Below are 26,378 nucleotides of genomic sequence, written 5' to 3' on the forward strand. Positions count from 1 at the left end.
AACATCCATCAACTACAGGAGGGTGTCGAGAGTTTTATCAAAACCTTAAGGCAACTGCCTAAACATGTAAAGGCATTACCTGTGGCCTTCTTTTTTGAGGGCCGCATGAAGGAATTCAGAGATTCTCTACCTCTTTTACTTGACCTGAAGAATGAAGCTCTTCGAGACAGGTAAGAACGTGTTGTAACTGGAATAAGTATCTAGTTAAGGCCAAATCCAAATGCTGCAATATTAAAATGTGATATGCCTATGTCATTACAATGAACTTGATTGGAATTATTCAAACACTGCAAATAAACTGTATCTCTATATGGACACCAGACACTGGAAAGAACTCATGGAAAAGACTGGTACAAAGTTTGAGATCAACACAGAGAGCTTTACTCTGGAGAACATGTTTGCCATGGAGTTGCAAAAGCATTCAGAAGTCATAGATGAGATTGTCACCTGTGCTGTTAAAGAGCTAGGAATTGAAAAGGTTAGGTTTATTTTATTTATTTTATTTTTTTAAATTTTTTTTGGTGTACTCCATGGCTAGTGATATTTTGAATTGTGTTGTGTGTGGTCTTCCAGGGAGTGAAAGAAGTGGTGACTACATGGGAAAATATGCAATTCAATGTCATGCCATATTTTAAAGGCACCCAGGAACGAGGTTTTATTCTGGGTGCAGTGGACGAAATCTTGTTGGCTGTGGACAATGATGCTCTGAATTTGCAGAGCATGGCAGGAAGCCGTTTCGTTGGACCATTTCTTGGTCCCATACAACAATGGGAAAAAGACCTCTCCCTTATCAGTGAAACCATTGAGGTCTTTACTTCTGTTTGCATAGACCTAAATACTTGAGCCAATCCAAGCAAAACATTTATATTTTAAAATATTTTCACACAGGCATGGATGATTGTCCAGCGGAAATGGATGTACCTTGAAAGCATTTTCATTGGTGGTGATATTCGTGCTCAATTACCTAAAGAAGCCAAGAAATTTGATAAACTTGATCAACAATTTAAAGAGGTGAGTGCACCTGGCAGATGTAGAACCGATTATAAGAGCGGAGGGTTCTACTACTGGACATTTCAATATAATATTGCTATCTCCATCATTTTTCTGTAGCTAATGAATGAAACAGTCAAGCAGCCAAATATTAAGGTAGGCTGCCTGAGACCAAATCGGTTAGCTGACCTGCAGGCACTCAGTGAAGGTCTAGAGAGTTGCCAGAAGAGTCTCAATGACTACCTGGACTGCAAGCGCAATGCATTCCCTCGCTTTTTCTTCATTTCTGATGATGAACTGCTCAGAATTCTTGGGAGTAGTGACCCTGCCTGTGTCCAGGAGCACATTATCAAGGTAACACTTGGAGCATGAGGAGTGTTACTTCTTGTATAACCTTAACTCCACTATGTATAACTTTATAATTAAAAATATGCTTTGTTTTACAAGATGTATGACAACATAGCATCACTTAGGTTTGACATTATAAGCAGTGGAGAGACAGTAGCTGGGGCCATGGTGTCTGCTGAAGGTGAGGTTATGGAGCTAAAGAAACCAATACCAGTGGAAGGCAAGGTGGAGGACTGGATGACTGGTGTACTCTTGGAAATGAGGAAGACTAACAGACTCATCACCAAGGAAGCAGTTTTCCATTATTGTGAGAACAAAAGCAGGTGTGTGTGTTTCTGTGTATCTATGTGTATGACATGAGGTGAGGTTAATGGCTGGTGAGGCACTAATGCTTTCAGAGGGATTTAAAAAATATCTGTATTCAATTAAGGGGTCTACTCAGCATGTCATCACTGGTGTGCTGAGTGCACATCCATGGTTAAGTGTATAAACACGATGCAACATTATTTTGTTTGTCAGGGTGGATTGGATGTTTCTGTACCAGGGCATGGTGGTACTTGCAGCAAATCAGGTCTGGTGGACCTGGGAAGTAGAGAACGTCTTTAACAGATTACAGACAGGAGAGAAGCATGCACTCAGAGATTATGCTGCACAGATGCATCAACAGATCGATGAACTTGTAACACGAATAACACAACCTATGAAAAACAATGACAGACGAAAGCTGAACACTGCCCTTATTATTGATGTGCATGCAAGAGACATTGTGGACAAATTGGTGTTGAACAGGTACAATTATGATTGACTGGAGTGTTACTTACGTGTAAACTTGTAAACTTCAGTAAAGATACCATTTTCTTTCCAGTGTAATGGATGCACAAGAGTTTGAGTGGGAAAGCCAACTGAAGTTTCACTGGGAGCAGGACAGGGATGACTTATTTGTGCACCAGTGCAGTGCTTCATTCTCCTATGGCTATGAATACATGGGGCTGAATGGTCGATTGGTTATCACACCACTGACAGATCGTATTTACCTCACAATCACACAAGTTTGTACATATTTTTAGTTAAAATAAATAAAAACAAACACACATTTCACATGCAGATGCCCAAAAACAAATTAATCTCTAATATGCTTTGTAATTCAGGCCCTCTCTATGTACTTGGGTGGAGCTCCTGCTGGACCAGCTGGCACAGGAAAGACAGAATCAACCAAAGATCTGGCCAAGGCTTTAGGTCTCCTCTGCATCGTCACAAACTGTGGTGAAGGAATGGATTATCTGGTAAGCCTTTCTTTTAAAAGGTACACTATACACTGTACATTATAGTTGTTTTTTTTCTGCAACCAAAGATACCATTTCTTTGTACAAAATGTCTGTCCCTTGAGTACTGTTTAAATACTCAGTCAATTTCCAATCTTTTCATCTCAATGTGTAGGCTGTGGGTAAGATCTTTTCTGGTCTTGCCCAATGTGGAGCTTGGGGTTGCTTTGATGAGTTCAATCGAATTGATGCTTCAGTATTGTCAGTGATCTCATCCCAAATCCAAACTATCCGCAATGCTCTCATTCTCAACCTCAAAAGGTTTACTGTAAGTCAATCATGGGACTATTCAACTTTTCATATGCATGTAATTTCTAATTTATCTAATTAATACATTTTTATTCATTAGTATTAATTAAAATGTAAATTGTTACAATGAGGTTTTTTCTTTATATTTCATTGTTTTTCTTTATAACCCACAACAGTTTGAAGGTAAAGAGATCAGTTTGGATGGCCGTATGGGCATTTTTATCACCATGAACCCAGGTTATGCCGGGCGTACAGAGCTGCCAGAATCAATCAAAGCCCTTTTCAGGCCCGTGGTTGTTATTGTGCCTGACCTGCAGCAGATTTGTGAGATAATGCTCTTCTCTGAGGGCTTTCTAATGGCCAAAGTAAGAAAACCAAGAAAAGAAAGAAAAAGCACATAAATACCTATCCATAAAGGTCTAGTGAGGAGTCAACTGGACTGTTGAAAGCAACTGGACAATGTCTCTCCTCTCAAAGCCTAACCCTAACCCTAGATCAACTAGATTTGAGGATGTTAAAACTATTGAACTAGTACAGTAGGAATGGGCTGAATGCCCAAAAAATGTCCTTTCCACATTTAATTTTTATATTTGTCAGTATCAAAACTCAGTGTGAGATACTCAACCACAAGATCGCTTGTTGACCATATCTGTCTTCTTTACGCTTTATCCCTTTCAAGCCCATGGGGATGGTGGCATACACCCCAAATAGATAAACACCCATTCACACCTGTGGCTAAAAACTCCAACAGTTCAGTTGACTCTTTGACCTCTTTGGACTTTAAAGGGTTAATATGACCTATGTTAATGAAAACCTCAATGAACACAAAGAATTGTCTTGTCCTCAATAATAATCTGTTCTTAAATAGTAGAGGGTTCTAAAATGCGGACAAATTCATTTCCCTTTTCATCTTTTCTTCATCCAGGCACTAGCAAAGAAGATGACAGTTTTGTATAAGCTGGCCCGTGAGCAGTTGTCGAAGCAGTCTCATTATGACTTTGGCCTGCGTGCTCTAAAGTCTGTTCTTGTGATGGCAGGCGAGTTGAAGAGAGGCTCACCGGATCTCAATGAGGTAGAGATCATAATACCTTCCTTATGCTTCATTTATCTGAAATTTATGGTATTTGGGATTTTATATACACATGCACACAAACACACACACACACACACACACACACTATAGATATATATATTCCTCATTCTGCAATCAATGTTCCTTCATTGACAGGATGTGGTGCTGATGCGTGCACTCAGGGACATGAACCTGCCAAAGTTTGTTTTTGAGGATGTACCGTTGTTCCTTGGGCTAATATCAGACTTATTTCCTTGCCTGGATTGTCCTCGTGTTCGATATCCCAGCTTCAACGATGCCGTGGAACAAATCCTTCAAGAAGAAAACTGTATCATATTGCCCAACCAGGTGTGTCACCTCTCTGAAAAAGAAAATGGCCCATAGGTTTTAGACTTTTTTGTTCATATATTGCATTGTTTCTGTGGTCATAGGTGGATAAAGTGGTGCAGATGTATGAAACAATGATGACAAGACACACTACGATGGTTGTAGGCCCAACAGGTGGAGGAAAATCTGTTGTGATCAGCACATTGTGTCAAGCTCAGACCAAGTCAGTGTCCTTTAATCATTTTTATCAATGACTTTTCCCTATCATCTTTTTGATTGTGTGAGGAAAGTGGAATTTCGATTTTCTTTCAGAATGGGATTGCAGACCAATATGTTCCCACTCAACCCTAAAGCCATGAGTGTTATTGAGCTTTATGGAGTTTTGGACCCTGATACTCGAGATTGGACTGATGGTATCCTATCCAACATATTCCGGGACATCAACAAGCCTACTGACAAACAGGAGAGGAGGTAAGTAAGTAAAGGCATTTTGACCAACATGGGTATTGAAACTACACGCTGTGCTAAAATACATTAACTTTGACCGACAGATACATCCTGTTTGATGGGGATGTGGACGCTCTATGGGTGGAGAATATGAACTCAGTAATGGATGACAACAAGCTCCTCACTCTTGCAAATGGAGAACGGATTCGTTTACAGAGTCACTGTGCCCTGCTCTTTGAGGTTTGCCTGAAGCCTGCCTAAAGCTTGTTTACAGTCAAGTTTATATGTAATTAATGGAACATTGTCGACATCACAGGTAGGAGATCTGCAATATGCTTCCCCTGCTACAGTTTCCCGGTGTGGGATGGTGTTTGTTGATCCCAAAAATCTTCGATACACTCCTTACTGGCAGAAATGGGTGACCACCAGACACAGCAAGGTATGAGTGGGAAGAAAAAAAATACATGTTTGCTGTAATAACTATGGTGTAACATCTCCAAATGTTCCTTGTTTTAGAAGCAAATTATCCTCCAGAAGTTATTTGAAAAATATGTGCATAGCTCTATTGACATGATTGTGGATGGAGTCATTGATGGAAAACAGGGCAAAAAGTTGAAAACCATTGTTCCTCAGACAGATCTGAACATGGTAGGTTGTCAGTCATCTTAAATGAATTGCAAGACCCTGAATGAAATTGCAATTCTTGGAAAGATGGTGTGTATAGACAGTGTTGCTCATTACACAGGTGACTCAGCTGTGCTTGACACTAGATGCACTGCTAGAAAATGAAAACAGCAGTGCTGAAGTGGTGGAGTGTTATTTCCTTGAAGCACTGTACTGTTCACTGGGCGCCACATTACTGGAGAGTGACAGGGCCAGGTTTGATGAGTTCATTAAAACACTGTCAGACTTAAGCTCGGTCCGCGATGAGTCAGAATTGGCCGGACCGGGTGAGATCCCAGGTAAAAAGAGAAATAACTGCAAGCAGTACCTATGCCATTTTAATATTCCCCTTTTTCATCTGTCTGTTGTCTGGTGTTGGTTATGGTTTTAAGGAATGTGATTTTCAGAAATGGCAATGTGTATTAAACAATAGCCAGTAAAGCCGATATTAGTTAGGATTTTGCTGATTTTGTAAAATGTTGCACAAGTCAACACTGTATTTTGTATCAACATGAGTCAGTTTTGTTATGAAATTTCCTGCCTTACTCCTGATAATATAGTGTCCTCATCCATACAGGTTACCTTCCCACTCTGTATGATTTTCACTTTGATGGTACACGGGAGAAGTGGATTCCATGGAGTTCACTGGTTTCTAAATACAATCATCACCCTGACACAAAATTCTCTGATATTCTTGGTAATGGTTAACTGTCAATGGTAAAGTGCAGGCACAGACACATGCGCTGCATTTAATATTATTAGTACTACTAGTAGTAGTATTATTAATGATTATTAAATCCTTTTTTACATATTCATCTTTAGTACCAACCACTGACACCACAAGAACCAGCTGGCTCCTTGAGCAGATGGTGAAGATAAAAAGGCCTGTTCTTCTGGTTGGAGATTCTGGCACGTCCAAAACTGCTACCATCCACAATTTTTTAAAACATCTTGATGCTGATACGATGGTGAGATATATTTGTATCAATATGTGAACTTGTTACATCATCACATTATAAGCCACAGTGAACTCTATAGCTCTTGAATGTCTCAAGAAATTTTTCTTAAGCCTGTTTTGTCGGGTATATCTTAAAAGCTAATTGAGCCCCACATATAATCAATTTAATCAAAATTCATAAAGAATTTCCAGTCTAGATGGAAACCCAGAAGTGTACTTACACTTTAAGAGGGAAAGGATTTTAATTTGGAGTTTAAATATCTAATTCATTATATTGTGTTTGCATCAATTTCTGCTTTTGCTGACTGAAATTTGAAATATGTATCATGACTTTAATCTCTCGTGTGTTTTTAAAAAAAAATTACACTTCATTTCAGACTTTATTTTTATTTTCAAGAGACTTCATTATATTTTTGTAGGTCAAAGGTCATTGTCCGTGTGTGGTCCATTCTTATTAATAGAAAATAGAAGGCTCGGTGGATTTTCTTCAGTCTTCACAGGCCTGCCTATGAAATTTCTTTTTAAACTGTTGCAAACACCATTGTGATCTGGAGTACAAATCATTTAACCAGGTCTACCAGGGCGCCCTTTTGGATCAAATTCAACCTGGAAGAAAATAATTTATGTGAATCCCTCTACAAACGTTCTGTATCCAACCTTCTTTGTCTCACAGTGAGACACACAGTGATAATCCCGTTTGCTTTTGTTTTCTAGATGACTTTGATGATTAACTTCTCATCCAGGACAACCTCGATGGATGTGCAGAGGAATTTTGAGGCCAATGTAGAAAAAAGAACCAAAAAAACTTATGGGCCCCCAATGGGGAAGAGATTGCTGGTCTTTATTGATGACATGAATATGCCAAAGGTCTAATTATTCAGACTCAAGCTCCAACCTCTCAGTCATTCGCTATGTTATTGTAACTGACTATATGCTTGTTCAGGTGGATAGTTATGGCACACAACAGCCTATTGCCCTTCTGAAGCTGTTATTGGACCGAGGAGGCATGTATGACAGGGGGAAAGACCTCAACTACAAAATTCTTAAGGACCTTGGCTTTATTGCTGCCATGGGAAAAGCAGGAGGTGGAAGGAACGAGGTGGATCCACGATTTGTCTCACTTTTCAGTGTGTTCGGCATTCCCTTCCCTTCGGTGGAGTCACTCCATCTCATCTATTCTTCCATTATCAGAGGGCACACAAAGGTGATTATTCCCTCCCATCAGAATACCAGCCCTACATGTTAGGTCAATCTACTCAATATCAAAACACTCTTAGCCCTTTGAAGACAGCATACAGAAGGTTTGTGACAAAGTCACTTTCTGCACACTGGAATTGTACAAGAACATGGTTAAAGATATGCCTCCCACTCCCTCCAAGTTCCACTACATCTTCAACCTTAGGGATCTATCAAGAGTATACAATGGACTGATCCTCACCAACCCTGAAAGGTTTTATCCGGCATTACACTTTAAAAGACTTTTGAATATTTCTATGTGTGTTAACCTTATATTTTTTGCCCAGCAGATTTTTAACCGTCACCCAGTTTGTGCGTGTCTGGAGGAATGAGTGCCTCCGAATCTTCCACGACAGACTTATAGATGAAACTGACAAAGCTTTGGTAACTCTTTATGACACTTATTGTCATTCGTATCTGTTCCAAGACATTTACAGTATGGTTACTTCCTCAGTTCTCAAATCTCGCCTTTTGCTCGGTAGATTTTTATTGTTGCTGTTTTGTATTCAGTATTTGACTTTTTCTCTTTTTTTCCATTCAGGTTCAAGACCTCATAAAAAATCTGGTTGGTGAGTATTTCAAGTCTGACACAGAGGCTGTCATGAAAGACCCAATTCTGTTTGGAGACTACAGCAATGCTCTCGATGAGACAGAACCAAGGGTCTATAAAGATATAATAGACTACGACGCTTCAAAAGCCCTGTTTCAGGTACTGTAGCTTTTTGACTGTGACACAGTAGTTGACCCACAGTTCTTCTCTTATGTGAGATGTCATTGTAAGATCATGACTCTAATCACTTTCCCTGAAGAACATGAGGTTTTTTTTAAATGCAGCAAATAGATAACAATGGTACAGTCAAGTCTTCATGATATATTGTCTAATTATAATAAATAGTAAAAATATCAATACATAACTGTTTCTGAAAAAATGAGAGGCATTGCTGTATTTAAAAAGACGGTTCTGTCTGAAGTGTTTGGCTGTTCCATCTCCCAGCCTCAGCAATTACGACCAGATATACAAAACATTGAAGTAACCCCAACTTAACCCCCTCACTGCACCAAGTAAAAGTATCTGTTTTAATACAGGAACTACTGGAGGAATATAATGAGAACAAGCCAAGAATGAACCTTGTGTTATTCGATGATGCTCTGGAACATCTGACCAGAGTGCATCGGATCCTCCGCATTGATCGTGCCCACGCTCTGCTCGTTGGTGTGGGTGGCTCTGGCAAGCAGTCCCTCACCAGGCTTGCTGCCTTCACTGCTGGATGTGAGGTGGTTGTTGTTGTTACTGTAATAAGTAGTAAAAGCAGCCATGTATTAAGTGATGTGGCAACGGTTTAGTGGTTCAAGTGATGTGAACTGAACACAGAACTATTGTATTTTCCTCATGTGTGGTGTTTTTTCCAGGTATTTGAGATAACACTGAGCAGAGGCTACAATGAGTCAAACTTCCGTGATGACCTTAAAATACTGTACTTGAAGCTTGGCATTGAAAACAAGAAGACAGTGTTTCTCTTTACTGATGCACATGTTGCAGAGGAAGGGTTTTTGGAACTCATTAACAACATGCTCACCTCAGGTCTGTTGTCACAAAACCATCCTGTCATCCAGTACATTTATCACATCCTTTTCTAATCATGTTTTTATTGTAGGTATCGTTCCTGCATTATTTCCAGATGATGAAAAAGAATCTGTTCTTAACCAAATACGCGATGAAGCCCTTCAGAAGGGAGCAGGACCATCTAAAGAAAGCTTGTGGCAGTACTTCGTTGACAAGAGTGCCAACAATCTGCACATCGTTTTAGGCATGTCTCCTGTAGGAGACACCTTGAGGATGCGCTGCCGGAACTTTCCAGGTGTCACCTTTAAAGTGACTTTAGGTCGATAGAAGTTGGGATTTTAGTTTTTTAATAGACTCAACTTTATTTCTCAGGACTGATGAACAACACTGTAATCGATTGGTTCCTACCTTGGCCTCCACAAGCTCTTCTTGCAGTAGCCCAGTCTTTCCTTGGTTTGTATTTGGACAATAATTTTAGGCATTTCATTTTTTAATTTAGACATGAAACAGATCTTAAATAAACAAGTATTTTTTTGTCGTTTTAGAAGAAAGTCCAATGATTCCTGCAGTACATTCAGAAGCAGTCATTTCTCACATATGCATGGTCCACAGCTCTGTAGCTGAATACAGCAAAACATTCCTCCAGAAACTCAGAAGGTACAACTATGTTACTCCCAAAAACTATCTGGACTTCATCAATACCTACTCTAACCTGTTGGAAGAAAAGGACAAGTACATCCTGGGTAAGAAAGGAAACACTCCCATCCTGTCTGTCTTTTTTGATAAGGTGCAAACATGATACAATTTTGAAGATCCTTGTTTTGTGTGATTCTCTTCCTGTCCAGGCCAGTGCAAGCATCTAGAAGGAGGAGTGGATAAAATCAAAGAGGCCAGTGAACAACTGGATGTACTTAATGCCAAGCTAGCAGAACAAAAAATCGTCCTTGGTGAAAAGTCAACAGCCTGTGAGGCCTTACTAGAGGAAATTGCCACAAACACAACCATAGGTGAGTGAATCGCTGTTTTCCAAACTTGGGAAGTTATATAAAAGGCATAATCTATGAGCTTCTCATAATGAGCACTAACCTAAGAAACACTTTCTCCCTAAAGCGGAGGAAAAAAAGGTTTTGGCAGAAGATAAAGCGAAAGAGATTGAGGAGCAGAACAAGGTTATTTCAGTTGAGAAGAAAGAAGCAGAAAGTTCCTTGGCTGAAGCTCTCCCAGTCTTAGAAGGTGCCCGCCATGCCCTGCAGGACCTAGACAAATCTGATGTAACAGAGATCCGGTAAAATGAGTCATTTTCATTTATTCAAGGGATGCAAGTCTTGAATATGTTTCTGACAGTGAATGAATGTACTAAGACTGTCCATATTTGAGACAAACCATACTAAACTGTAGTAGAAATCTGTATGTGCAAGCAGTTGATCAATATTGTGTCTCATTTGAGCTAAAGATTCAACACATTTAAACAAATAGCCAGCTGATCAGTATCTCTTTTTCTGAAATCTGTAGATCCTTTGCCAAGCCACCCAAACAGGTGCAGGTGGTTTGTGAGGGTATACTGGTGTTGCGTGGCTACAAAGACATTAGCTGGCTTTCAGCAAAGGGGATGATGTCAGACTCCAACTTCCTGCGCTCACTGATGGAGATGGACTGTGATTCCATTACTAACAGTCAGGTCACCACTGTAAAAGGTAAGATCTCTACATGCGATGCAACTCCATCATTATGGGACTAACATCCTGATGACATCCTTGCGCTGTTGGAATCAATGAAGGGGAAATTAATTGATAGTTAACTGGTAATACCTTTGCTTCTGAAAAGTTGTTTTTTTTTAAATTACCATATTTTTCCAAATAGTATCCCTGGCGTTTATCTCAAAACATGGGTTTGGTGTTTAAATGAGCGACCTCCAACAGGTGGTGACTCTTCTTATCGATAGGACATCAGGTTAACTTATCAATGCATAACCCATTGGTTGTGCAAACAGTACACATTTAGCCATGGTGTCTTACCAGTAGTGCAGAATAAATGGTCAACATGTAGAGCAACTCTTGTCTTGTTGCCCCTAGTATTTTAATCATTTCTCCATGTTTTCTAAATCAACCTGCAGTCCAACAGTACTCACTTCTCGTGCCAGTCATGTTCTATTGATTTTGTTGGCCTTTTACATGAAATGCAAACAATGACAAAATTCTCCTTATTCAGACTGGCGTTTAACATGCAAACTGGTTTCAACCCCGGGCAGCTATTTGCAGCCAGGCTGCCATTTTCAGCTCTTTGAATAAAGCTTTCTTTACAAACCCATACATTTCCCGGGGATGGAGTTCTGGATTTGATGGAGACAGTAGCTGTACAATTTGACCAAGTTACTTTTCTCTCATCAGTTGTAATTATGTGAAATAATAGTATGGTTTTACTGAGGAATTTTTACATTTTCCTCTGTCAAGGCTACCTGAGAAACCTGAAGACAAACATTGCGGAGATGCAGGGCATCAGTAAGGCTGGTGCTGGAATGTTCAAGTTTGTTGAAGCGATCATAGGTTACTGTGATGTTGCCAGAGAGATCAAGCCCAAGAGAGATAAGGTAATGTCACCCTTTTTTTGCAATTTGGCACTACGCTATACATGATATTAACAAAAAAAAAATACCTGAGTAACATAAATACTTTTAGGTGGCACGGCTAGAGAAGAACTTCTTCCAGAGTAAGCAAGAGTTGGAGCGTATTCAGAATGAGCTTAGCAGTATTCAGGTTGAGTTGAAAGCTCTTGGAGACAAGTACCAAACTGCAATCACAGAGAAACAGCAACTACAGGAGGAGGCTGAGCTTATGGAGAAACGGTTAATAGCTGCTGACAAACTCATCTCAGGCCTGAGCTCTGAAAATGAAAGGTGGGATTTGTTTCCTTTGAATCATCTTGTGTGTCTGCATGTGGTTGGCATTAATGCTCTGTCTACACATCAATCTCACTTCAGGTGGACACAAGATTTGGAGGAGTTGAAGCAGCAGCGTGTGCACCTTCTTGGTGACTGCCTCATCTCTGCAGCTTTCTTGAGCTATGCAGGGGCCTTCAGCTCAGACTTTAGGAAAGAAATGATCTATGAAGTTTGGTTAAATGATGTGCAAAGTAGGACCATCCCAATGAGCCAACCATTTATACTGGAAAATCTGCTGACTGATGAAGTAGAAATTTGCAGGTGCAGCAGGTGGAAGCGATACAAGTAGTTGATGTAGGCATCTCAATCACAACATCCACTACTGTATGTGTTGTCTGTAATAGATGGGGTTCAGAGGGCTTGCCTCCAGATGAGCTGTCAGTCCAGAACGGCATCCTCACCACCAGAGGGAGCCGATTCCCTCTCTGTATTGACCCACAACAGCAAGCGCTAAACTGGATTAAGAAAAAGGAAGAAAAAAATAAGCTCAAGGTAAAATCAGTCAAATTCTAGTATGATTTCCCAATGTATCTGTTATTAATGCTGATGGATGCCACCTTCGATGTAGTGTCAGATACTTTATATATATTTAATGATCATATATTTAAAGGTCATCTATACATACATATCAATATACACACACACATATAAATATATATTCGAACACTGAGCTAAGAGCTGCTTCTTAGTCAGTGAGGATGTGGGGTTTCAAAACACCCATTTCTCCCACATCCTCTGCATGTACCCTCTCTCGCTGGGGTTACTCCTGTAGTAGCACTCCATCAGTACCACGTTCTCTGCGATGCTCCATGAATGCCTTGTTCCAGTAGCCAATTTGACATCAGGTGGCCCTGGTTCCCTGACCCCTGACCCCGGCGACGTCCGTGCCGGTATCATACCAAGGTGTAGGCATATATGTACAAGGAGCCTTGCCTAAGGATCCGCCTGGATTCGAATCGGTAACCTTCCGCACCAAAGCCAGTGGAGCTACTGAGCTATCCAGTCGCATATGTTCTCCACCAACCCGGCAAACGTCTACTCTCAATGGCAGGGCAACAAGATGACAACGGACCCCCCCAGGGCTGAGACTGAACAATACTGGAAGAGTATCTGGGTGAAAGAGGCAACGCATAACACTACTGCCCAATGGCTGCAAGACCTACACACTGAGCACAGCCAACTTCCAGAACAAGACCCAGTAGTCATCACCTTAGCAGACATCCAAGCAAGTGTCCAAAATGAAGAGCTGGACAGCACCAGGGCCTGATAAGATCCACACCTACTGGCTTAAGAAGCTGACTGCAATCCATGAACGGCTCGCAGCACAGATGAACCAGCTGCTAATGTCAGGGAACCACCCAGAGTGGCTAACCCAGGGATGGACAGTCCTCATAATGAAGGATCCCCAGAAGGGCACAATACCGTCCAACTACGAGCCCATAACCTGCCTCAGCACCACATGGAAGCTCCAGTCATGTATCATAGTGGCTAAGATCAGCAGGCACATGAATCAATGCATTAGCAGACCACAGAAAGGCATAGGGAACAACACCAGAAGTGCCAAGCACCAGCTACTGGTCGACAGGGGAATTGCCCAGGACTGCAGGACGTGGCACACCAACCTGTGCACTGCCTGGATTGATTACAAGAAAACCTATGACTCAATGCCGCACACATGGATACTGGAGTGCCTAAAGCTGTATAACATCAACAGGACACTAAGAGAGTTCATCCAAAACTCCATGAAGCTGGGGAACACGACTCTGGAGGCCAACTCAAAGCCAATTGCGTGGGTGAGCATCAGATGTAGCATATATCAAGGAGATGCCCTGTCCCCCCTGCTGTTCTGCATAGGCCTAAACCCCCTCAGCCAGATCATCACCAAGAGTGGCTATGGGTACCAGTTCTGAAGTGGAACAACCGTCAGCCACCTCCTGGATGGATGACATGGATGACATCAAGCTGTATGCCAAGAACGAGCGTGACATCAACTCTCTGATTCACCTCACTAGGATCTACAGCAAGGACATCGGGATGTCATTCGGGCTAGATAAATGTGGGAGGATGATATCTAGAAGAGGAAAGGTGATCGCAACTGATGGGGTTGACCTACCTGAAGGGAACATCACAGATGTACAGGACAGTTACAAATACCTGGGGATCCCGCAGGCAAATGGTAACCACGAGGAGACAGCTAGGAGGTCAGCCACAGCTAAATACCTACAGAGGTTAAGGCAGGTCCTGAAAAGTCAGCTGAATGGTAAGCATAAGATCCAGGCCATAAACACCTACGCCCTGCCAGTAATCAGATACCCTGCTGGCATAATACTGTGGCCACTGGAAGATATACAAGCCACTGACATCAAGACAAGGAAGCTTCTCACCATGCAGGGTTTCACCCTAAGTCCAGTGACCTGAGGCTGTACACAAAGTGAAAGGAAGGGGGCCGAGGACTAGTAACTGTCCGAACTACTGTCCAGGAGGAAACAACAAGCCTCCGAGAGTACATCAAGAAGATGGCCCCCACTGATCAATTGCTGAGTGAATGCCTCAGGCAACAAAAGCCCACCAAGGAGGAGGAACCTGAGGGGCTATAATGGAAGGACAAGCCCCTGCATGGAATGTACCACCGACAAATTGAGAAAGTGGCTGATATCGAGAAAACATAACAGTGGCTGGCAAAGGCCGGACTGAAAGACAGCACAGAGGCACTACTCATGGCTGCACAAGAGCAGGCCCTGAGCACCCAAGTCTGAAGGAAGGAGGCACCGCCCAGGAGGGCGAGTTTTATTGTATATATATAATTTGTTTATATATAATTTGTTTATTTTTTGCCTTAGGTCTCATCATTTAATGATCCAGACTTCCTGAAGCAACTTGAGATGGCCATTAAATTTGGCATTCCTTTCCTTTTCCAAGATGTGGATGAGTACATTGACCCTGTAATTGACAATGTCCTGGAAAAGAATGTCAACGGAGCAGAGGGCAGACAGGTCATCATGCTGGGTGATAAGGAAGTGGAATACGACCCAAACTTTAAACTCTACCTCAACACCAAACTGGCAAATCCTGAATATAACCCATCCGTATTTGGAAAATCCATGGTCATTAATTATACTGGTAATATCTGTTTGCGATTCCGCTTTATTTTGCCACTACATGCCAACAGAAAATTTTAAATGTTTTACTTGTCTGTGTTTTTCTACTTGGCATAAAGTGACTCTTGATGGCCTGGAGGACCAGCTGCTCAGTGTTATCATGTGCTTTGAGAAAAAGGAGCTGGAGGAGCAGCGGGAACATCTAATCAAAGAAACAAGTGACAACAAAAAGCTCCTGAAGAACCTTTCGGACTCCCTTCTTCGAGAGTTGGCCACATCTTCAGGCAACATGTTAGATAATACTGAGCTGGTCGATACACTGGAGGAAACCAAGTCCAAAGCGGCTGAGGTATGTTTGGCTGAAATCACTAGAGGTGCCAGGGTTTCTTTGGAGTCACTTGTCCTAGTTTTGCCTCTGGTTTTTTGGACATCAGGTGTTTGAGAAGCTAAAGTTGGCTCAAAAGACAGCTGTGGATATCGATACACTCAGAAATCGCTACCGACCTGCAGCGAAACGTGGTGCCATCCTGTTTTTTGTCCTGACGGAGATGGCACTGGTAAACAGCATGTATCAGTTTTCACTCGCTTCTTATCTGGAGGTATTTGACTATTCACTGCGCAAATCCCTGCCTGATCCCAACCTGAGCCAAAGACTGAACAACATAATGAGCACTCTGACGTACAGTGTTTATAATTATGGCTGCACAGGTAGAGCCGGAATGTAGTTCACTTCAGATAAGCCAATGGGATGACTCAGTGTTTTACAATGGTTTTCTGATGCGTTCTCTTAGGTCTCTTTGAAAGGCATAAATTACTTTTTTCCTTTAACATGACCATCAAGATCGAGCAGGCAGTTAAAGGAGTACCTCAGGAAGAGTTAGAGTTTTTCATTAAGGGTAAAATAATTATTAAATTGAAACCCACTTTAAATACACGCAAAATTATAAAATAAATCTGGTATTAACCAGATTTTTTTGTTTTTACCTCATCTCATGCAGGTAATCTGTCCCTGGAGAAGAGCCAGCGTAAAAAGCCTTGTGACTGGCTTCCAGATCAGGGATGGGAGGACTTAGTTAAACTTGCAGAGCTATTCCCAGAAAGGTTCAGCTCTCTGCCAGATGCCATAGAAAGAAATCTCTTTGAATGGAAATCTGTAAGTCACAGCAGTGGAAAAAATTCAAATTTATCCTTTAAAACTTTTACATGGATTCTTTCTCTCATCAGTGGTATGACCTGGATGGACCAGAACAAGTTCCATTCCCCATGAAAGATGCAGACACCCTGTCAGCCTTTCAGCAGCTGCTGCTCCTGCGCTGCTTCCGTGTTGATCGGGTCTACAGAGCTGTGACTGACTACATAACTTTTACCATGGATGAGAAGTGAGATTTTCTATTGAAATAGAGAAGTTGCAGATTTACTGTAATAGAGGAGCCATGAGAGCAGCATGAAGATGAGAAAACAATAGGATCACTGCTATTTTTATCTTCTCTCTGCTCAGGTATGTTCAGCCGCCTGTTATTGACTTCGATGCTATTTATGAGCAGAGCACACCTTTTTCCCCCATCATATTTATCCTGAGCCCTGGTTCTGATCCAGCCAATGACCTCATGAAATTAGCAGAGAGGTCTGGATTTGGAGAGAAATTTCAGTTTCTTGCTATGGGTCAAGGTCAGGAGAAGGTAGTACATGTCACAGCTACACAGGCTTAATTGTGCTAATGTGGAGTCAGTGGCAACATTCCTGTTAAAAGGCAACAACCTGTTTTTTCTTTGATAAGGTGGTTCTGCGCTTGTTGGAGAGGGCAGCCGCCCACGGCCACTGGTTGATGCTACAGAACTGCCATTTGTTGGTGAAGTGGCTCAAGGAGCTGGAGAAGTCCTTAGAGAGGATCAAGAAACCCAACCCCAATTTCCGTTTGTGGATCACAACTAATCCCATTGACAATTTCCCTATTGGAATTTTGCAAAAATCTCTAAAGGTAAAACAGGTTTTCTGGTTTTTGCCTTTCGCCTTATTCTCACATACCACTGTGGAATACTTCCTAACTGAAGTCATCAGTAATGTCAATTTTTTCTTACTATTTTGTTTTTCATTATTTGGTATTTAGATTTTTTTTCTTCATTCATTTCTGCTTGAATTTTAGGAGTAATATCAGCAGATTACAGACAACACAAAATGGTTCCTTTTCATTTTGTTACTTATAATTAGTAAGATCAGAGAAACTATACACACACGTGTGTGTGCGTGCGTGCATGTGCCCACATATTTTATTATTTTTACCAAAAACCTTCAGCGGTACCTATAACTCTGAGTCTGACTGTAGTCACATGCTATACTCCTGTGTGCAGGTGGTGACAGAGCCTCCCAATGGCCTCAAATTGAACATGAGGGCCACCTACTCAAAAATCTCTCAGGAGAACCTGACAACATGTCCTCACCCTGCCTTCCGCAGTCTGGTTTATGTCTTGTCTTTCTGTCATGCTGTGGTACAAGAGCGACGCAAGTATGGCAAAATTGGCTGGAACGTGCCATATGATTTCAATGAATCGGACTTCTTAGTGAGTGCTTTATTGCGCATATCCACAAAAGTGTTACTAGTCAAGTGATTTAACATTTCACTTTTCAAAGGTTTAACCCATGAAATAATCTGTTGCTCAGGTGTGCATGAAGATCCTGGACACCTACCTGACTAGATCTTACAACCAAGGGGAAAATGTTCCTTGGGAAAGCCTAAAATACCTTATTGGAGAAGTAAGGAACATCCTGTGCCTTGTTCACACTACACAACTTATAGAGTTGTCGAGTCGCCATGCTGTTCACACCACACAACTGTTTGGCGACGGGAGTGTTCACGACAGGCCTTTCCATCAGCAGTCCACTGTTCTACTTAGTCTCTAAGCAACAAGTTGGATCAACAACTTTTGAGTAAATTGACACGGGAGAGCAGAAATGCCCCCTCCATATCGTCCGTGCAATTGTACACAAAAAAACAAAAATGCTGCTGCTCTGCTCCACTGTTGCTCTGGATCACTTCCACATTTTGCAGCAGTCATAGTGACTTTTTGGAAATAAGGATATTGTTTCAATAATATTATTAATTTAATCATTTAGAACAAAAACATTGTGTCATATGGTAATGACACACTGTGGTTGACAGAAGAGCTTTGACAGCAGTGCTGCATAGCAACCCCCATCTCTGCTCTCATTGACCATTGCTCTTTTTATGTCATCCTGACCCAACCGGATACTTAGCATGCTAGATATCCAGTTGGAATCAGCGACACCTAGCTGGCATCTTTGATGTTTTCATGCCTAACAACCCAGGCTCTGGGGAGATGAGAAAAATCTAGGCGGCGATTATGTCCTTCTTTCAGCTTGGAAAGTACCGAAAACCCCCACAAAAAGGCATCTACAAAATATTCCAATAGAAGGCATATATTCCCTCAGAGCCCAATTAATCCAACAAATTATAAATAATTACAACTGAAGGTTTTGTTAATTTGGTGATGAAAAGTAAGTTTAATTCAAGGAAAAAAAGTGTTAAATATTTCCACCAAATTGATTATGTTCCACCAAGTGGAGAAAGCTTTCAAAAGAAGTGACAAATAAGATAGAAAATATTCCACACAGTCCAAAAGAAGCACTACAGACCAAGAAAGATAAATCCAGAGATCCTTGATCCCTCTTCAAAGATTGCAAAATGGCTCGATTTGCCTGCAGAACAACTGATGCAATGAACAATAACGGTGGCCTTAAACGTCAATGAAACAAATGAGGGAACAACTCCTTCTCTTACATAGTTAAAATCACACAACAGTGGCGGGCTGATTGGGCTAAAATCGCATAACATAAACAAGGCATTAGTGTTTTCTAAAAGCCCAAATGCAGAAATTTCTTTGTACTCATAATGTTTGCATAATCTTTGGCAGGTAATGTATGGGGGGCGAGTCATAGATAGTTTTGATCGAAGGATCCTGACTTCCTACATGGACGAGTATTTTGGAGATTTCCTTTTCTACACGTACCGGCAGTTCCACTTCTTTAACAATAAAGATGTAGATTACAAGATTCCTCCACATGGAACCAAGAAAATATATGTTGGTCAGTTGCTTTTTTCCTTGCTTTATAATCTTTCACAGTGTCTCCACCATGCACAGGTTCATTTTCTTGTCTGTTGTAGAGGAGATTGAGAGTCTGCCATTGGCAAACACACCGGAGGTGATGGGTCTACATTCCAATGCAGAGATTGGATACTACACGCAGGCTGCTAAAGACATGTGGGGTCACCTGATAGACCTCCAACCTCAAACAGGTATGTATATATATGTATATATTCCAACAGAAGAGATTGTATTTGTTGTCATCATACTTTTATAGTTGTGCTGCCATATGAATTTGACACTTTATTGTGTCTTAGGTGACACTGGTGGAAACATCAGCAGGGATGACTACATCTGCCAGGTGGCACAGGACATTCAGGGCAAGCTGCCCACATTATTTGACTTGGATGTGCTTCGGAAAACATTGGGTCTTGACATATCTCCGACCACAGTGGTGCTGCTTCAGGAGCTAGAGCGCTTCAATAAACTGGTGGTCCGGATGCAGCGTTCACTGGCTGAGCTTCAGAGGGTATGAAGGAGGGATAAAAAGAAAAAGAGCATAGGGAAATAACAAATTAATGGGTCTTGTGAGTTGTATTTTCTCCTCCCCAGGCCTTGGCCGGTGAGGTGGGTATGAGCAGTGAATTGGATGAGGTTGCTCGTGCACTTTTTAATGGTCAGATTCCTGCAATTTGGAAAAAGTTGGCCCCTGACACTCTTAAGTCTCTGGGTAACTGGATGAGCCATTTCAAAAGGCGATATGAACAATACAGTGACTGGGTGAGGCTGCACACCTACAGTCATTGATGAACTTTTGTATGTTTTATATTATTAGGAGTCTGTGAAATGTTAATAAAATGTGTCTCCTGTAGGTGGATAAGGGAGAGCCAAAGGTCATGTGGCTGTCAGGGCTACATATCCCAGAATCCTACCTAACTGCGATGGTCCAAGCTGCTTGCAGGAAAAATGGTTGGCCTCTGGATCTATCCACACTGTACACAGAGGTAACCCAGTACCGCAGTGAGGATGAAGTCACGGACACCCCAAGAAAAGGTATTGATGCACACTGATATGGTGATTGACCATGATGGTTAAAAGCTGATGTTGTTTCTCGCAGGTTGCTTCGTCTCTGGCCTGTATCTGGAGGGAGCAGATTGGGACATGGAGAATAGTTGTCTAGTAAAGAGTCAACCAAAGGTTCTGGTTGTTCAACTTCCCATCCTGGAAGTCATCCCCATCGAATCTTCCAACTTGAGTTTTCAGGTGTGGTCATCAAATAATACTGGTTCTAATGAGAGAAAGGTTGGACGGGTTATAGTAGGAGAGAGGCATTTACTGCACTAACAACAGATATTATCCAGTGACATGCTTTTGTGTGTGTGTGTGTGTGTGTGTGTGTGTGTGTGTGTGTGTGTGTGGTGTGTGTGTGTGTGGTGTGTATGTGCGTGCCATCCCCCACCCCCTCGACTACCAGTGGTTCAAACTTGTCCTCCGTGAACGATATTTGTAAACCTGAATGTCTCCCACCCACAGCAGACTGCAGCATTATCTCCTTTAGCTCTCTTCAGAGGACTTCTGGGGCTTTTCAGTGATACCAAATGTAAAGCGGTGGTTCCTGTAACTTCCTCATTCAGCAGGAAGTTACACTAATTCTTATGTTGACTTTTTGATATTGATATATCTGGAGTTCTGCGGTCTACTGCAGTGGATACCTGATATCTTAAAAATAAAATCATTTTTCCCCAAAAAATGTATTCTAATATACCTTACAGAGTGGGTTGGTTTTTTTTTTGTAAATGTGACCATTTTTCTCATGTATGTTTGTGTGTGTGTGTGTACAATTTTTTTAGTTATAGAATATTTAATTTTTTCACAGCTTTCAATTCTCCAACATTTTCCCTTGTGTTTTGTGTTGCAGAACACGCTACGGACTCCGGTTTACACCACATCACTGAGAAGAAATGCAATGGGCGTGGGCTTGGTGTTTGAGGCAGACCTGTTCACCACCAAACACATCTCCCACTGGGTGATCCAAGGAGTCTGTTTATGTCTCAATGCTGAGTAAAAAGAAGGGGGCAGTGTCATAAATGATGAGTCTCATTGCTTATGATACTTATATAAAATAGATGCACTCATACTGATGCATGATGCAAAAATAAAAAGAAGTAAAAGAAAAGAATCAGGAAATTGGTTCCTGCCTGCTGTTATCATTTGCACCGAGAGTTTGTGCAGTCGGACCAGGTGTCTTGGCCCCATTTCAATTTCAAGTATCCATTATTAATCAGAAGTTTCAGCCTGTTTCTTGACATACAGTAGAACTGCCAATGATAAGTGCTGAATGCTCACTTGGCTGAAGTCTGGACAGAGGGCAGCCTCTCAAACAGACCGTAACATATTTACGGGGCATTGTTCTGGCTACAATTAGACTACAATGCCTCATTTGACAAGGCTTTAATAACATCTGACTTCAATGTTACCTTAACTACAGGCCTTTAAATTTATTTATTAGCTATTTGTTTCTGATCCAATGTGTCTTTTTTATTGTGGAAACTGTGTTATACATTGTTTGGATGCCAAAGTCCCTACGGTTCTCAAAAATGTTGCTGTTAATTTTAAATGCTGGGGCTCATTAAAGTAAATGTAGGTAATCTCTCATTAAAATGTCACTAGATGGCACTAAAGAGCAGCCCTGTTTTTCATGAGTAATAATTGATCCAATCACACTGTCCTGAAGATCAGCTACAGGTGTGTAGACCTAAAAGATGGCTAAAGTAAGCATGGGAAAAAAGCAGGCCAATCTTAGTGTAAAAGTTAGGATCTGGCTGCTTGGCCTGATTGTGGAATTGAATTTGAAACTGCCAGTTTGAAGTCAACACATCCCATTTTCATCATTTATCCTGAAGAGGGAGCCTGGAGCATTGGAACAGCTCTATACCCTCCAGAGGGTGCTTGACGGTTCATTTGAATTTGCGCTATCAGTCAGTCATCATATGTGTTTTGTAATCAAATCAAATCAATCTTTATTTATATAGCGTCTTATACAATCAAAATCGTTTCAAGGCGCTTTCCAGAATCCCAGGGCCTAACCCCAGACAAGCAACAGTGGCAAGGAAAAACTCCCCTTTAACAGGAAGAAACCTTGAGCAGGACCAGGCTCATGTAGGGGGACCCTCCTGCTGATGGCCAGCTGGGTAAAGAGAGAGGAGAGGAGAAGGAGAGGAGAAGGAGAGGAGAAGGAGAGGAGAGGAGAGGCACAGAGCACAGAAACACACACAAAAATACACTATACAATGGGTCAGCGGGGCCGGAGGTCATCATGCAGCTCCGAAGGCGGCGATACCTGTAAATAAATAGAGAGGGGGGGGGGAGGAGAAAAACTACACAGGAATCATCATAACTAGTCTGCTTGATGAGGATGAGGAAAGGAGAGGAGAGGAAATCATGACCCAGTGGAGTGACAGAGGCCTGTCAGGTGATCATGTTTCCGGACCCCGGCAGCCTTGGCCTATAATAGCATAGCTAAGATGTGACCTAACGATTAGACGACCCCCTAAGTATGATAATTTGTCTATCTATGATAGTAACTGGAACTACAGAATTAACAACAATAAGCTTTTTCAAAGAGGTAGGTTTTAAGTCTGATCTTAAAAGTAGCGATGGAGTCAGCCTCTCGTACCTGGACAGGGAGCTGGTTCCATTGCAGGGGGGCCTGGTAGCTAAATGCTCGGCCCCCCATTCTACTCCTAGAAACTCTGGGAACCACAAGTAGACCAGCATTCTGAGAGCGGAGCGGTCTATTGGGCTGATAAGGTATCACTAGCTCCTCCAGGTAGGATGGAGCTAGGCCTCTGAGGACTTTGTAGGTCAAAAGGGTTTTAAAAATTATTCTAAATTTAACGGGCAGCCAATGAAGCGACTCCATTACAGGAGTTATGTGATCTCTTCAAGATTCAAGAGTACTTTATTGATCCCTTTAGGGGGTGTCCACCAGGGAAATTAGCATCTCCAAAGATCTACAAGCATCTACAAAATTTCCCACCACCATTTCACCCCATTAAACCTATTAAAGATAATAAAAATATAATAAAATAAGAAATAAAATAGAATAAATTAAAAATAGAATATGAATATAAATATAAAACTATAAAAATGTTCCAGTTCTCCTGTTGGCCCTCCTCCCCCCCTGTGAGGAGTTGAACAGCCTGATGGCTCGGGGGACGAATGAGTTCCCCAGTCTGTTGGTCCTGAACCTGGGGAGGCGCAGCCTCTGGCTGATCAGGCTTCTCTGGCTGTGGATGACAGTGTGCAGAGGGTGGCGGTCATTGTCCATGATGCTCCGCAGCTTGTCAATAGTTCTTCTCTCTGCCACTGTCGCCAGAGGTTTCAGTTTCATCCCCACCACCGAGCTGGCCCGCCTGATCAGCTTCTCCAGCCTGGAGAGGTCCGCTTTTGTCGCACTCCCCCGCCAGCACACCACAGCGTAGGACAGGACACTGGCGACCACAGACTGGTAGAACATCCAGAGGAGTTTCCTGCAGATGTTGAAGGATCTGAGTCTCCTCAGGAAGTACATCCTGCTCTGGGTCTTCTTGTACAGCTGCCTCGTGTTGCTTGTCCAGTCCAGCCAGAGCCCAAGATATTTGTAGGTCTGCACGCCCTCCACCTCCTCCGTTCCTATCTGAACTGGTCTAGGTCTCGGTCGGTCCTCCCAAAGTCAATGACCAGTTCTTTAGTTTTGGAGGTGTTGAGCTGCAGGCCGTTGTTGTGGCACCAGGCAACAAAGTCCCTCACCAGGCACCGGTACTCCTCCTCTTGGTCGTCTCTGATACAGCCAACGATGGCTGTGTCATCAGCGAACTTCTGAATGTGACACATTTCAGAGTTGTAACAGAAGTCCGAGGTGTACAGACTGAAGAGGATGGGGGACAGCACAGTCCCCCGTGGAGCACCGATGCTGCTGACCACAGTGTCAGATGTGATGTCCTTCATCCGAACTGCGGCCTGTCGGTGAGGTAGCTGGAGATCCAAGCAACCAGGAAGGGGTCCACTTGCATCTGTAGAAGCTTGTCCTGTAGGACAAGGGGCTGGATCGTGTTGAAGGCACTCGAGAAATTCAAAAAGAGGATTCTCGCTGTGCCACTCCCCTTGTCCAGATGCGAGTGGACTCGGTGCAGCAGGTAGATGATGGCGTCCTCTACACCGACCTTGTCCCGGTAGACGAACTGTAAGGAGGGGGGGGCAGAGGATTGGAGTGGAGTGGGCTGACTGAACCTGTTGAAGAATTGGTTCAGGTCGTTTGCCCTCTCCACTCCTCCCCCTTCCATGCTGGTCTTGGCTTTGTGACCAGTGATGGTCCTGACACCTTCCCAGACGTCCCGCATGTTGTTATCAGCCAGCTTCTTCTCCACCTTCTTCCTGTAGGTGTTCTTCGCCTCCTTCAAGCAGCGTTTCACCTCCCTCTGCGCTTCTTTCATCTCCTCCCTGTCTTTATTTCTGAAGGCCTTTTTCTTCTTATTGAGGACATCCTTGACTTCCTGTGTTACCCATGGCTTATTGTTAGGATAACACTGTACAGTCTTGGTGGGGACAACCACATCTACACAGAAATTGAGGTAGTCTGTGAGACGGTCGGTCATCCCATCTATGTCCTCTTCATGTTCCCCCAGCAGTACATCCCAGTCCGTGATGTTGAAGCAGTCCTTCAGAGCCTCCTCTGCTGCAGGAGTCCATCTCCTGATGGAGCGTGTGGAGGCTGCCTGCCTTTGGACCAGTGGGGTGTACTGGGGCTGCACGTACACCAGGTTGTGGTCCGACTTGCCCAGTGGGGGGAGAGCGATGACTCTGTATGCCTCCTTGACGTTGGTGTACAGTAGGTCGATCGTCCTGTTGTTTCTTGTGGGGCAGTCAATAACCTGGTGGAGAGCAGCCAGTGTGGAGTCCAGGGTCACATGATTGAAGTCTCCAGAGATGATCAGGAGGTCCTCAGGGTGCTTGGTCTGCAGCCGTGCAGCGACGCTGTGGATCTTCTCACACGCAGTTGCTCCGTTGGCCGTGGGGGCGATGTACACACACAGGGCGATCACGTGACTGAACTCCCTGGGCAGGTAATATGGCCGCATACTAACGGCTAACAGTTCGAGATTTGGGCAACACAAAACCGCCTTCACAGAGACATGGCCAGGGTTACACCAACGGTTGTTGGTGTAGATGATTAGTCCCCCTCCTTTGCTCTTCCCGCATGCCTTTGTGTCCCTGTCCGCTCTCACCGCGGTGAATCCTCGCAGGTCCACGTTAGCGTCGGGTATGGTGGCGGTTAGCCACGTCTCTGTGAGAATAAACAAGCTGCACTCACGGTAAATCCGCTGGTTTCCCAGGGCTGCCAGCTCGTCTATCTTATTCGTTAAAGAGTTGACGTTGCCCATAATCACGGAGGGGAGCGATGGTTTGTGCCTCCGCTGGTTTTCTGTTCGCCGCGCCTGTACTTTAGCCCCGGCTTTGCAGCCTCTGTAGCATTGCTGCAGCTCAGCTGGGACCCGGTGTCTCAGTCCGTGTTTATTTTTTGCGAGTTCCAGTAACTCCTCTCTGGAGTAAGTGAGAGGTCTGGTTCTTCTCTGTGCGGTCGATGTATCCATGGGATGCATAAAAAGTAACTTCGTGACGAAGTGAAATACTAAAAAACAAGCTAAAATGAGTAAAAAACACACACAGTGCTGTAGAGCGCGAGGAGTGGCTGCCGTCTGCTACAGCGCCATGTTGGACTCTTTTGTCAATACCTGTCAGAACTCTAGCTGCAGCATTTTGGATCAACTGGAGGCTTCTTAAAGAGTTGTAGACTTGGAGAAGGTATTTTACAGTGTCCCTTGTTTCAACCTGTGTGAGGCACTGTAGAAGCATGGGGTGGGAGACCCTCTGCACCATCCCTGTATGACTGGGACAGGAAATTGGGCAACATTGCTGGTAGTAAAACAGACCTGTTCCTGTGCTTGTTGCTGTTCATTACTTTTAGACAGCCAGGGGCAAGAGGGGTTCTGGTTTGGGAACCACTGGATTTCATCACTGCTTTTTG

General features: G+C 42.9%; 1 protein-coding gene across 1 annotated transcript in view; it reads left to right on the forward strand.

The window, feature by feature from the left end:
* dnah10 (dynein axonemal heavy chain 10) overlaps positions 1-21,998 on the forward strand; it is a 24,785-nt gene extending 2,787 nt beyond the window's left edge. Inside the window, exons 11-65 of the mRNA XM_057044102.1 lie at positions 1-170; positions 322-478; positions 574-807; positions 889-1,011; positions 1,111-1,344; positions 1,438-1,661; positions 1,858-2,127; positions 2,204-2,387; positions 2,487-2,621; positions 2,776-2,928; positions 3,086-3,274; positions 3,835-3,981; positions 4,138-4,329; positions 4,413-4,531; positions 4,621-4,779; positions 4,860-4,995; positions 5,072-5,194; positions 5,272-5,403; positions 5,501-5,717; positions 5,996-6,115; positions 6,241-6,386; positions 7,091-7,243; positions 7,320-7,580; positions 7,654-7,826; positions 7,903-7,996; positions 8,154-8,321; positions 8,699-8,887; positions 9,023-9,194; positions 9,268-9,471; positions 9,549-9,629; positions 9,722-9,919; positions 10,022-10,183; positions 10,287-10,461; positions 10,689-10,870; positions 11,627-11,763; positions 11,852-12,069; positions 12,154-12,375; positions 12,459-12,606; positions 14,955-15,234; positions 15,332-15,561; positions 15,647-15,920; positions 16,004-16,108; positions 16,211-16,365; positions 16,437-16,591; positions 16,711-16,891; positions 16,990-17,190; positions 17,561-17,770; positions 17,871-17,963; positions 19,142-19,313; positions 19,393-19,524; positions 19,630-19,841; positions 19,925-20,092; positions 20,185-20,365; positions 20,430-20,575; positions 21,231-21,998. The exon at positions 1-170 is cut by the window's left edge and continues 42 nt beyond it. Of these exons, the coding sequence (XP_056900082.1) occupies positions 1-170; positions 322-478; positions 574-807; positions 889-1,011; positions 1,111-1,344; positions 1,438-1,661; positions 1,858-2,127; positions 2,204-2,387; positions 2,487-2,621; positions 2,776-2,928; positions 3,086-3,274; positions 3,835-3,981; positions 4,138-4,329; positions 4,413-4,531; positions 4,621-4,779; positions 4,860-4,995; positions 5,072-5,194; positions 5,272-5,403; positions 5,501-5,717; positions 5,996-6,115; positions 6,241-6,386; positions 7,091-7,243; positions 7,320-7,580; positions 7,654-7,826; positions 7,903-7,996; positions 8,154-8,321; positions 8,699-8,887; positions 9,023-9,194; positions 9,268-9,471; positions 9,549-9,629; positions 9,722-9,919; positions 10,022-10,183; positions 10,287-10,461; positions 10,689-10,870; positions 11,627-11,763; positions 11,852-12,069; positions 12,154-12,375; positions 12,459-12,606; positions 14,955-15,234; positions 15,332-15,561; positions 15,647-15,920; positions 16,004-16,108; positions 16,211-16,365; positions 16,437-16,591; positions 16,711-16,891; positions 16,990-17,190; positions 17,561-17,770; positions 17,871-17,963; positions 19,142-19,313; positions 19,393-19,524; positions 19,630-19,841; positions 19,925-20,092; positions 20,185-20,365; positions 20,430-20,575; positions 21,231-21,377 (9,543 nt within the window). The 3' untranslated portion in view covers positions 21,378-21,998. The remainder of the gene's footprint in view (positions 171-321; positions 479-573; positions 808-888; positions 1,012-1,110; positions 1,345-1,437; positions 1,662-1,857; positions 2,128-2,203; positions 2,388-2,486; positions 2,622-2,775; positions 2,929-3,085; positions 3,275-3,834; positions 3,982-4,137; positions 4,330-4,412; positions 4,532-4,620; positions 4,780-4,859; positions 4,996-5,071; positions 5,195-5,271; positions 5,404-5,500; positions 5,718-5,995; positions 6,116-6,240; positions 6,387-7,090; positions 7,244-7,319; positions 7,581-7,653; positions 7,827-7,902; positions 7,997-8,153; positions 8,322-8,698; positions 8,888-9,022; positions 9,195-9,267; positions 9,472-9,548; positions 9,630-9,721; positions 9,920-10,021; positions 10,184-10,286; positions 10,462-10,688; positions 10,871-11,626; positions 11,764-11,851; positions 12,070-12,153; positions 12,376-12,458; positions 12,607-14,954; positions 15,235-15,331; positions 15,562-15,646; positions 15,921-16,003; positions 16,109-16,210; positions 16,366-16,436; positions 16,592-16,710; positions 16,892-16,989; positions 17,191-17,560; positions 17,771-17,870; positions 17,964-19,141; positions 19,314-19,392; positions 19,525-19,629; positions 19,842-19,924; positions 20,093-20,184; positions 20,366-20,429; positions 20,576-21,230) is intronic.
* The last annotated feature ends 4,380 nt before the right edge of the window (positions 21,999-26,378 follow it).

The sequence above is a fragment of the Takifugu flavidus genome, chromosome 9, assembly GCF_003711565.1.
Source record: "Takifugu flavidus isolate HTHZ2018 chromosome 9, ASM371156v2, whole genome shotgun sequence".
In the NCBI taxonomy this organism is placed as follows: domain Eukaryota; kingdom Metazoa; phylum Chordata; class Actinopteri; order Tetraodontiformes; family Tetraodontidae; genus Takifugu; species Takifugu flavidus.